Raw genomic sequence first — 13,317 nt, forward strand, 5'->3', positions numbered from 1 at the left:
GTTATGTGATGTCTATATTTTAGTATATCTCCTACCTCATTTTTTTCCCTCTGATCACTAGGGGAATCACACATTTCATGGTATATAGACAACTTACTCCACTTCCCAATAAAATTCATACTGTGTTTTATTCTTCTGGAAAATGTTTTTAAAGTAATAAGTAATAAATGACAAATATTCAACTATATGCCTCATTGCCATCCATCAGATAACACAGAAATTTGTTTTCGATAGAAAGAGCAGACTTAAACTTAGGAGAGAGTCATGGGAATAATGATTATGCTTACATGCTTGTCCAGATAGAGCAACATTCCACAACTCAGTGAGATTTTCTCCTGAGAAAGATACGCATAAAGGTCTCTATAAAACTAAGCACAACATGAATAATGTTGCATGCAAATCCATGAGACTGACAGATCAATTTAGAATGATATGTCACTGAATTAACAGTGGGACAAGGGAGAAAGTAGCTAAATTAAACAGAGAGTGAAGCAAGTAACCCACTCCAAAGTTCAGATAAAAATAAGCAGAATTGAAAGCTTTGCAGGAACAAAATTGCAATGGGCAGAAGAACAAATAGAATCTGACATTACAACTTTCTGTGGCCTAGCTATCTGTAGCTGGAGCTATCAAAAGATAGTACCAAGTCTCAGTGAAAAAAAAATAAAGTGACTAAGCTTGAAATTGCTGTAAAGCCAATAATTTGAAACAAAATCAGTTAACAAGGCTGAGTGTCATGGTGATTTGCTATCATCTCTTAAAATTTGCTCCTGGTAGATATGTTAAAAGGAAAAGTAACTGAGATGAAAGTCAAATGTCCTTTAAAGTTTCATTTTTAACTTAATGACAAATAGCCCAGCTATATATATATATAAGCTTTGTTAAGTCATTTAGCTTGCCTGATGTTCTTTGTCTAAAATAAAGGTGCTGGGCAAAATGGTAAAGGTCTGTTCTGTTTTTAGCTATATATATATATATATATATATATATATATATATATATATATGAATTTAGAAATCCAGGAATAGGGTGCTAGGTTTGATTCCAGCTCCACCATTTATTATCTTCTTAATTTTTCTCTGCCTCGTTGTCCTTTCTCATCAGTTGTGGTTAATAAAGATATCTACCTCACATGGACATTATAAGGGGAAAAAAGGAAATAATGCATGAAAACATTTTCAATAAAGCCTATTGGGAAAGCATTCACTGTATGTTAGCAAAAGCTGATTTACCAAGAAGTTAATATAACTTAAGCTGTGGGATCTTTATTTGCTGTGGTTCCTTCAAATGTCCTATACCTGAATTTTTTTTTTTTTTTTTTTTTTTTTTTTTGGCAGGGACCTGAAACCATCTTTTATTATGAATTTTAACCAGCACCAGACCAGGGAGCAGGTGTGGTGGGCAACCTCCTAGGCATAGTACTGCAGATTGGCTTTCTTCTTGGCCTGCACCTCCAGGATGCCCTTCATGTAGTCCTCATGCGTGAGTTCCGTGGCGCCCCTGCGCAGTGCGATCATGCCCGCCTCCACGCACACGGCCTTGCACTGGGCACCATTGAAGTCATCCATACAGCGGGCCAGTTCCTCATAGTTCACATCGGGACTGACGTTCATCTTGCGGGAGTGGATCTGCATGATTCTGGCCCAGGCCTCCTCATTGGGCATCAGGAATTCAATCTTCCGGTCCAGACGGCCTGAGCGGAGCAGTGAGGGGTCCAGGATATCCACCCTGTTGGTGGCTGCAATCACCTTTACTTGAGTGTTGGGTTGGAACCCATCCAGCTGGTTCAGAAGTTCCAACATCTTCCTCTGCACCTCCTGGTCTCCAGCCTTCTCACTGTTAAAGCGCTTAGTGCCGATGGCATCCAGCTCATCGATGAAGATAATGGACGGAGCTTTCTCCTTGGCCAGGGCAAAGGCATCCCAGACCAGCTTGGCACCATCCCCAATGAACATCTGCACCAGCTGGGGGCCAGCCAACTTCAGGAATGTAGCCTTGGTCTGTGCAGCACAGGCCCGGGGCCAGCAGGGTCTTCCCGGTACCTGGGGGGCCATACATCAACATCCCTTTTGGAGGCTGGATCCCCAAGTTCTCAAACTTCTCCTTGTGGTTCATTGACAGGACAATGGCCTCTACCAGCTCCTGAATCTGCTTGTCCAGGCCCCCAATGTCACTATATTGTTCTCTCATCCACCTCCATGGCCTTAACCCGAGAGTCATACTCTGTGGGCAGGGTCTCCAGGATCAGATAGGAGTCTTTGTTCACACCCACCAAGTCTCCTGGCTTTAGCTTTTCAGCATCCACCAACCCAATCACAGGCAAGAAGTATGTCTGCCGTGTAGAGGTTTTGATCACTGCGCATTTACCCTTCCTCTGGGAATCCAGGTCAACATTGGCACCGTCCTCTTCTTGGTCATTGGGATCAACATCTAGAAGCTCGATAACGTTGGACACCAGGTATGGCAGGGTCTTGTTCACTTTGATTTTCTCACTGTTCTCTTTGATCTTGTCCTTCATGGCTTGGAGTTCATGGGTAATTCGTAATACTTCACTCTTCATGATCTTGATCTCACTGTCCAGCAGCCGTGTGCACTGAATAATCTCTTCTGTGGACATCTTGAGCACCTCCTCCCCGATTCCATCTTGCTCAGCCTCATCCCACATGGTCGCCATCTTCTCCTACCGAGTCACTCCTATACCTGAATTATAATTAAAATGTTGCACTATGGGACACCTGGGTGGCTCAGTGGGTTAAGCCTCTGCCTTCGGCTCAGGTCATGATCTCAGGGTCCTGGGATTGAGACCCACATCAGGTTCTCTGCTTGGCAGGGAGCCTGCTTCCCCCGCTCTCCCTGCCTGCCTCTCTGCCTACTTTTGATCTCTTTCTCTCTGTCAAATAAATAAATAAAATCTTAAAAAAAATAAAATAAAAATTGCATTGTTTTTAAAGAGCACCCAAATATTGAATAAGCTTCAAAACCTCACAAAACTAAAAAGTACCAATTATTATTTATTAATTTTAAAATTAATATGTAAAAATGCAATTTATTCAATTAGTTACTTACAAAATAATACTTATATTAAAAAGTTTGGTGTAGCTAACAAGCAATAAAATTGATCATCTAGAGAAGTAACAGAGTATATGATTTGTAAAATCACTATTTCATTATAAAAATGAAAGTGATTTCAAAGATGTCACTGCTTATTTTAAAGGAAATCAAGTTGACTTGATTAACTAAGTTGACTAAGTAAGTTGACTAAGAGTTAACTAAGTTGTTGGTCAGCATGTTGACTAAGCTGTTGATAAGTTGACAAAGAGTTGGTCAGCATGACTAAATGAGTACACTTTCTCTTTTTAAACACTAGCTTGTGGTTACCATTGGGAAAATACAAGACTAGGAAGGAAGGAATCTTCATATGTACTGGATAACAAAAAAGTCAAGTTGTTCTAATGAAATACATTTCTAAAGAGAAAGGAAAGATTATATTCATCCTTGAGTTTGAAGTTAAACAATTCTGTCCATCTTTTACTCCTGAATTACACAGAGTTTTGTGTGATGAAAGATAAAAGTAAGCTTCTTATGCTCTTAAATTCTTGTTCTTCTCCCACCTGAAAAATTCTTAGGGCAGAATTCAGAAATCTTAAGTCTCTGAGGAAATTAAACATGATATTGCTCAGATAAGGAAACCCAATGGAGCACATAGAGTAAAAGGTAAATCTAGGAGATACTAGGAAAAGCAGAATGGCCAGGGTGCAGATGTTAATGGGAAAGGCTCTGATTCCATCCTCTCTATTGCTAGAGATTTAACAACCCCAAGTTCAGTGTTTTTTCTGTTTTTACCTGTCAGAAAGTTTCCTACTCTTACTATCTCAAAGAATTAGCTGTCAATATCACATTAGATAGTGTGGGCCACATCATTCTGTTGTAAAATCTCTGCAAACTAAAGGTTAAAAAATTACCATAGAATGGCTTAAAATGTAACCTCTTAGTGTATCTTATTGACAGACCTTTATTTTCTCAAAATATTACTGAAAAAACTTTACTTTTTCACTGTATGATGTAAAGCCTGGATATCTCAAATAAGTTTACAAAATGAGTTCATTGTACATTTACCACCCAAGTTATATAATTGGAAGTGGCTCTGCTTTTAGTTGTCTGATCTTGGGGAAGTTACTGGAAATGCCATGCCATTACAAGTGACCAGATTTCATTCTTTTTATGGCTGAATAATATTTCATTACATATGATTTCATTGTATTAGTATCATCTTCTTTCTCCATTCACCAATTGATGGATTCTTGGTCTGCTTCAATGTCTTGGCCATTGTAAATAATGCTGCCATAAACATAGGGGTATGTGTATCCCTTTGAGTTCGTGTTTTTGCATGCTTTGGGTAAATATCCAGTAGTACTATTGCTGGGTGGTAGGCAGAATAGTTGCATTTTAAAAGTTTTGATGAAACTCCTTACCATTTCCACAGTGGCTGCACCAATTTGCATTCCCACCAACAGGGCAAGAGAACTACCCTTATTTTTAACATCTTGGTGTATACTTTTTACATCTGATGAACCAATATGGATGCATTATTATTAAGTTGATAGTTTATGTTACGATTCATTCCTTCTGTTTGTTTGGCAAATGTATAACGACACGTATCCACCATTACCTTATGATACAGAATAGTTACACTGCCCTAAAAACTCCCTGTGCTTCACTTCTTTCGCCTCCCTCTAACCTCTACCAACCACTTATCTTTTACTCTCTCTCTATAGCTTTGTCTTTTCCAGAAATTTCATATAGTTGGAATCAAAACAGATAGACTTTGGGCACTTGGGTGGCTCAGTTGGTTAAGCAACTGCCTTTGGCTCAGGTCATGATCCTGGATTCCTGGGATAGAGTCCTGCATCAGGCTCCCAGCACAGGGAGTCTGCTTCTCCCCTGACTTTCTCCTCTCTCATGCTCTCTCTCAAATAAAAAAATTAAAAAAAAAAAAAAAAAAAAAAAAACCAAAACAGATAGACTTTCAGACTGGCTTTTTCACCTTAAGATTTTCTCTTTTAACCCACTGAGCCACCCACTGAGCCACCCAGGCACCCAGTAAGATTTTCTCTTTTAATTAAAAAAAAAAAATTCTCAAATCTGGTTTATGACGTTTTGTCCTCTGTCTTTATCAGTTGATACTTTTTATTTTTTGAGATTTCAGTTGTTTCTTTTTTATTATTATTATTTGTTAGTATTATTTACAGAGTTGGATTTTCAATTTCTTTTTCTGTTTTGTCACTAATCATGAGAACATAAATTTTATAATAGCATTATGTTTTGAAAGTTTTGAGTACCTGTTACTGGTTTCAAATTGCTAATCATACATATAATTCAGACATGATGAAAATGCTATATGTGAATTAATTTTTATCTTAATTATTTTACTTTAGAATGTCATTGCATAAAATGCAGTCAAAAATGTCAGAAATAAAATTCAAATCACCTATTTCAATAGGTATGGACCATAATTATAAATATTTTTAGAGATATTCCTTCTTAACATTAAGAATTTTTATTGTAATTAGGATTGGTTTTCCTTAGCAGCTTTTCATATGTAATTTTCTCATAATATTGAATCAGGTATTTCAAATAATTTTATTGATATAATAAGTACATAGCATAAATTCATTCATTTCAATTGCACAATTATTTTGGTAAGTTTACCAAGTCACCAACATTTGGTTTTAGAACAGCCAGGCAACTACTAAATTACTTTGTCTCTATAAATTGCCCTTTCTGAACATTTCATATATATTGAATTATACAGTATGTGCTATTTTGTGTCTTTTTTAACTTGCTGTAATACCTCAGAGGTTATTCCATACAGCAAAATGTAATCGATATTCTATTCATTTTTACTGCAAGTAACATTTCCTTGTATAGACATATGACATTGTGTTTATCCATTCACCATTTGGATTATTGTGGGATTTTTTTGTTTTGTTTTGTTTTTGCTATTATGATAAATGCTGCTATGATCATTTAATTATCTTGTACAAGTATTTGTGCAGTGAAGTTTAAATTGGATTTTGGTAAAATAAATAATTTAAAGACTTCAATGTTAAGACAATTAATTCTAACAATGGTGATTATACATAGTAAATTATGGCTAATTCAGTTATTTATTAATGGGCTTGAGTGTTCTACTATGTGACTAGGAAGCCAACTAAAAAACATTAACTCTGCATTTTTGTGGATAAGAGATCATGTATTATTTTCTCAAGAATCAAGAAAAAGACTGAAAAGATTTTCTCTCCTTAAGAACTGTTGTGAGAGAGTTTACAAACTATAAGAAGTAACATTTTTAAACTTTCTTTTCTCACTCTGTGAGGGTATCTACTTATCAATTGCTGGAAGGCAGCACTCCTTACAGTACCTAATCCATCAAAACAAGATGAGAGAGATGAAATAAAAATATAGAAATACATTTTCTTGCTTTTGCACTTTGAACTCAAGAGAAGTTGAAAAAACAAATTAAAGTCCTAAGATATTTAATGATGCTTATATTATGGGACATTATATATGTCTAAATATATATTTCAGGTATATTCTAAAATCTTACTGAATTTTTTGACAAACTTTGCTTTTTTGTGCAAAAAAAGCATTAAGATTAAAACCATACTTTAAAGGAATAAGATAGCACATACAAAGCATAGTACATTTTCCAACTGGAAAATATTATTACCTATTTTACTGAAAAGTAAAAACAAACACATAAAAAATAACCCAACCAAACAAAAATATTTCAAAAGGCTTCATGTTTTTGAAATATTCTAGTGGACTATTGCTTACAACATAAAATGTTAATAACTCATATTTTTTGCTTCATATTTTGGAGAACATCTTTGTTCTAAGACTTCTATTAATTACTTCTCAGGTAATTTTCATAACCATTTCAAACCATAACCTTTTCAGGTTTTCAAAAAAAGAAAAAAAATTATGTAGTAAATTTTTAAAAAATATTTCTTAATAAATGTAATTCATGACCTGGTGACCATTAAATTAGTAGTTATCACTCACATATAATAAAATGTGGCATCTAAGACCCAAATAGCTATGGAGATTGTGTGCTCAGTCATTGTTCCATTCATAGTTCTTTGTCCTCTATTTCAGCTAGCAAAGGATTTGAAAATACATATTCAGGCAGACATGCCCTCCTGCATGTTTTCAGGAATATACCTAAACATATTTTAAGAGTCAAGATAGAGTATGTTTTAATGTGTGGAAAAGTAACATGCAAGTATCAGTGGCTTTTAATAAATATTTTCTTCTTGTTCTTGCCACATGACTCAGAATTCTGCACTAGACACTCCTGGATCCTGGTGGAAATGCTCTGACATCCCAATATCCATATTTCAATCCTTCAGGTATTTCATCCTTCAAATATCCATAGGGAAGGGGAAGGGAAACCTGGGAAGTTGAGTATGCCTCACATCCATTTTATGGCCATAACTTACTTGAAAGCTATATCCAAATTCAAAAGATTGGAAAGGTTGGATCCTCTCTGTATATGGAGGAAAAGTGAATAATGGTCAGTATCATTAATTTTATTCTCCTCATTGACAAATGATACATTTCTCATTTTCTACAATTGGATTTGTGAGATCTTATTAGAAGAAAAAAAGAGAAAAAAAAAGTGAACAGTTTGTGCTTTTCAAAGTCATTCCAGTGATAATTTTCTGTTTGACAAATGTATTGGTGCCACCATTTTAGCACCCTCATTTGATGAGCTCTCAGTCTCTTGACTTATGATTTAGTAGTTACTACATGGTGACTGAAATTTATTGGCAAGGATGACAAGTAAAGCACAAAATTTATGTCAACCATTTCTAATCATCTTTTGCAACTAGAATGAATTTCGAAACAAATACAATGTATGGTCTAAAAGCCAAGTGTTAAGCAGCATGGTGTATTCATTTCATCTTTTCTTCAGTCTTTCAACAATATATTAGTGAGTGTGCACTGTGGTAGATTCTAGCAAAACAGATGAGAGAGATTCTGGCAAAACAAAGGTGAAATCAGATGTTACTTCTGTTTCATATGGATTATATGAGTGAGGGAAGGGTCAAAATTAATCAAATGACCACACAATATTAACTTTAGTTGAATGGAAGCTAGAGATACTTTGCAGAAGAAATAATATTTGATGTGATCTAATTTGTAAAGAGAAACTAACCAGAGAAAGAAGGTGGGAGAGAGATTTTATTTGACCCTATTGCAGAAGGAAATATCATGCATGTTATAAAGTTGGAAGAAACCACTGTGGATGAAGGGTAGAAAGCAAAAGGGATTTGGGAACCTAGGCCAAATTGAAATGGTTGCCACAGGAAAATGACTAGATCCCAAAGAACTAGGTAATAATTGAACTTGGGGCTCAAGTTGAAGAAATCACTCCTAGGTGTCATGGAAAATGAACTGGCCTTAGATTGAGGCAGACTGCTCCATAGTTTTCTGACTCTTTTTCTGGACAAATATGTTGACCTCTGGAGCACCAATCTCTTATGGACATGATGGTGATGATGACATTTACATTATAAAACTATTGCTAACATGACAGAGAACGTCTTATGTGTCCAGCCCATTCTAAACTGTGTTAGAGATCTCCAGAAAATAGACACCACCATGGAATATGATTTGCAAGAAATTTATGAAGGAAAACATTGGTTAAGGATATAAGGGGAGTGAAATTAAAAGAAGTCAGAGAGAGACTTCAGACTGTGATGATGTCTAACACATATGCAAGAACAGGGAAGACAAGAGATTTGAACAGAAAGAATCTAACTGCAGTGCAACTCCAAGAAAGTTGGAGGATAGTCAGTCAGGGTAGTGGTAGTTCTGGAGCCAAAGTTTCTCAGTGAAGGATTCCATGTGTTAAAGGAGTAAGCTTGCAGTACCATACCCTACAGTACTCAAAAGCCAATATGTGCAAGAAGCCTATGAGAAATGTGGTCTCAGCACAAACACATGGTGAATCCAGAGAGTCAGTAGCTTGAACATCAGTCAAGCATGTTACCCACAAGAGGGCTTGAACTGCATATTTTCATGGCTGCCATTATCCCTCCGCCTTGTGCAATGTAGATATAATTTGCTTCACAAGTTGATGGAGGTTTTTGTTTGTTTGTTTGTTTGTCTTTTGTTTTTTTCCCTCTATGTTTCACATGAACTTCTCTTTCTAAGGGGAAAATGTGAAGGAGAAGTCTTATAGGACAGACAATCTCTCTTTGCTACAATTGTGTGCAGGGTCCCAACTGGTATTCATTTATCCTTCCTCTATTATCCATTCTAAATCCTTCTCACTCTAACCCTCAGGTATCACCTTGGCAGGTTCTGATGGCTTATATAGTCCTGTGGCCCAAGCCTTCATTACTAAAGTGTTTGAGTCCATGAGAATCATGCATTCTCAAACCAGACTTGCTATGCATGTCCTTTTAGTATAAGTGAACACCAGGAGGCAACAGCAGATATCACATGGGTTTCATACTTATTCTTCCCTGTCCCCATTGTATAAAAGCAGTCACACCTCCTCCTTATGATCAAGGTCTATTATCCTTGTGATGACATCAACTCTTCTTACCAGCTGGTCCCTGGACACAAGGACTCTAATGTGCTTTAGCAACAGCCATAGGTTGTAATATACTGGAGCACTTGCTTGGTCCCCTGGCAAAAGTAAACTTCTTTGGGGGCCAGGACTTTCAATCATGTAAACTCTGTGGGTAAGAAGCAGAAACCACTCCATGGTTCATTAGGACTGATGGTAAATGAAGCTAGTTCTGCTTCTACTCCTTGCCTGGTGGACCCATATATTTGTCCATTGTGAATACATCCTTATATAAAGGTCTCTAATTTAATGCAACATACGGTATCCTAAGGATGTCATCTTATTCTTTCAGAGGGTTGCCTCTGAATTGGCACTTCAGTTGTGCCATTTCAGTTCTCTATAAGGCCAACTACTTCTAGATGACACAATATTTTATGATATATATATCACATTTTATGATCCCATGGTCGTGTTTGCTCTCACATATCTCCTTCACTGTAAAGTAGATTAGATGACTAGATACTATGTTTTGTGCATTACATCCTCATGGAATACAAATTCCCTAAGACTTCAAATAATGCTGCTGATTATGGATCTGTGGGCAGGAAAGATATTCAATATACAAAATAGTTATCTATTCCTCTGTGTATTTACTGTTGGTATTTCTAGTAAAGAATGTGTTCCATTATAGCCTTATTTTCTGACACCACGTTCATTTTGTTCATGTGCCCATTATGCGAGTCCAGAGTATACAAGTGTAATGACTCACTAGTATTGATTGACCAAGTTATTTTGCCCAAATTGTTGTTCAATGTCTATTGTTTTCCGGGTAGTTACTCATGGCCATTAATGTATGATACAAAAATTTTCACTCTCTGTGCCCATTCCTACTGTCCATCCACTGATGGACCCATCCAGACCCTGATCAGATAACCAAGCCATTGGCCACTGCCTAAGAGTCTCTGTCTCTGTCTCTGTGTCTCTATCATGCACTCTCCTTGGACCATTTCCCTTTCTACATAAAGTAAATGAGTAATGGAATGCTTACAATTATAACTATTGAGAAGATGGTAATTCTCCATTGTCTTTCAAGGGAACTACCTTTTTTTTCAGCTTGTACCACATGGAAAGTTAAACCATCTATAAACCAACTTTGCTCATTTTCCTTTCCTTCAGCTCTTTATAGATACTACAAATTGCAGTAGTCCACATTTATTCTCCAGATCCTCCCATCTTCTACAGATACCAAATGGCAAAATAAATGCATATATGGTAGGCATTAGTATTTCTGCATCATTGCCATCTTTAATCATAGCACTAAAATCTACTATTTTCTCTTTCTCCTTCCAGGGCACTTCACTGATTTAGATTTATATTTTGGCCAGTGTGTGAGAGGAGTAGTTTTGGAGATGCCCATTTGGGATTTTCCCACCACAAAAGCTTTTACCCCATAGACCAAGAACCAAATGTGGCAATTATTCCAACTGCCAAGGAATATCAATTCCCATTCACACCAGAGAATGGAGAAATAACCACTGGGTGAGTCCATGCATGCAGTGGGCCTAAAAGGCCATGCTTTTTATATCATACCATGATGTCTGCCAACTGTGCTTCTAATAATGATGGTAATGTAATAAACAGATATATGAATGTTACTAAATGATGTTATTGGTGCCTAACAAATCAGGTTCTCAAAAATTACTGGTTTTTTTTCCTGTGAGCAAAAATGTAACTGGCATGCTATTCTAAAAGGAGGTTGATTTGATTCTTTGGGTCTTGAGATGTTACTAACATCAATCCTTTTTTCACTCAGTGTTTGTAATGCCTGGATATTCTCTTGTTCCCACTGTAAACACCTGTCCAAATGACCATGCGTCACTTTGCAGTAGACTAGAGAAATTATCATAGTACACATTGCGGTTGTGTTGCAGGACCTTTCTTCCAAGGGACTCAGATACTTCTCCAGTCAGAGTTCTGGATGCAAAAGTTAGGTTTGGTCAAAGTATTGAGTAAGGGATTATGACTTTTCATCGAGAAAGCTACCTTCATCCCCCTGATCTATTTTCATCTTTTCCCAGTTGTAGATGTCAAACACCACCCATCCATTTCACCCCACCTGCCACCACACTCTCTATATTATTTTCACAACTTACTGTGTGTCAAGCACTTTGAATGTCCCTCCACTCTGCCATAGTTAGAGTAGATAGAGTATCCTGGCTTTCGATTGTTTAGCACTGTCACTTTTGCCACTTGGTTTCTATTATTCTAAGTCTATATTACCCCTAACAATATCATCAAACCAGGCTCATCAATATCACCAAACTCAGGGTTAACCTGCAAAGAAGAGTCACCATTGAACTTCTTTGTGATGCCAGCGCTCCATTAATCAGTGCATTCTCATAGTCTTACTGAATAATTACTATGTCCTATAGGCTTACCTGTGGAGTGTTGTCTTCTGTGAATCTTCTGGACTCACATATATTTCCATCCCAGCATGTCTACTACTCTCAGCTTTTTATTACTCTACCACCTGCCGAAGGTCAAGGGTTTATACTTCAATCAGTGTTGACCATCACTTTTCCCACACTTCAAGAGCCTTTACAACAGAGAGTTGGCCCCAAGGTGTGGGGTTCTTATTTCAGTATGAAGTCTGGTAACCTGAGATAGTGCCTCCAAATCAATAATTTCTTGCTTATCAAGTTTTACATCCTAGGTTAGGTAATCCAGTATGCTCTAGATAAGTCTCAGGGATACTCTTTTAGCTCCTATGAGGAATCTTTATGTAATCATTGCAGTTCCTTTGGTATATAGTTTCCTCCTTCCCTGAAAATCTATGTCTGAGTTTTCCAGGGATTTAACCCTAGTCAGCCTGGAAGCCAAAGAGAAGATGATGACAACTTCTGAGTGTAGCACTTATGTAGCACTTCTTCATCTGCTCCTCTGCCTCCTTCTCTTCCTCCTCTACTTCCTCCTTTCCCTCCTTCTTCTTCTCCTTCTTTAAGGTTTTATTTATTTATTTGTCAGAGAATGAGAGAGAGAGAGAGAAAGAGAGAGAGAGCTCACAAGCACAGAGAGCTGCAGGCAGAGAGAGAAGCAGGCTCCCCACTGAGCAGGGAGCCTGATGCAAGATTGATCCCAGCACAATGGGATCATGACCTGAGCTGAAGGCAGATGCTTAACCAACTGAGCCACCCAGGCTTTCCTGTGTAGCATTTCTCAGGGAAAGCTTTCTGTAGCATCTTCTAGTGTTGGAGGAATGCTGACTCTAGGAATTAGGTTGGCAACTTCTGAAGCTCTCAAGACAGGGAAACTAAAGGAAGCCCATGAAAGAAAGAGCTGCTTTTTGTTTTGTTTTGTTTCTTTGCTTTTTTCCTGCTTCTATTCTTGCTAGAGCCTGCACCTCTACCTTACAAATGCCTTAATGCATGTCCTGTAAAGATAAAGGACCTAATGATAATGATTTCTTTGGAATCCATCAGTACAATAGATAATATCTAAGGAATGACCAGGTAGGGTCATTATGAACATTCTCCAACACCACAGACTACATGCTTTGATGCCGAGATCCCAGAGTTCCAGGGGTTAAGTAACTTATGGGGGACCCCTGGATGTTCATTCTTGTTTGAACAGTTGCTGGATAACTGAGAGGACATTAACATCAGATCACCATCCTCCATAAAAACTGCAGACCTCGGGGCGCCTAAGTAGCTCAGTGGGTTAAAGCCTCTGCTTTC

At 37.4% G+C, this 13,317-nt stretch overlaps 1 protein-coding gene across 1 annotated transcript; it reads right to left on the minus strand.

Annotated features, from left to right (window-relative positions):
- Positions 1–1,338: 1,338 nt before the first annotated feature.
- LOC131823718 (26S proteasome regulatory subunit 6A-like) lies at positions 1,339–2,686 on the minus strand. Its single transcript, XM_059160429.1, is given in 3 exon segments — positions 1,339–2,018; positions 2,020–2,185; positions 2,187–2,686. Coding segments are annotated over 3 exon segments (1,263 nt in total). The 5' UTR covers positions 2,675–2,686; the 3' UTR covers positions 1,339–1,409.
- Between the last annotated feature and the right edge of the window lie 10,631 nt (positions 2,687–13,317).

Source organism: Mustela lutreola, chromosome 1 (genome assembly GCF_030435805.1).
Source record: "Mustela lutreola isolate mMusLut2 chromosome 1, mMusLut2.pri, whole genome shotgun sequence".
Classification (NCBI taxonomy): Eukaryota; Metazoa; Chordata; class Mammalia; order Carnivora; family Mustelidae; genus Mustela; species Mustela lutreola.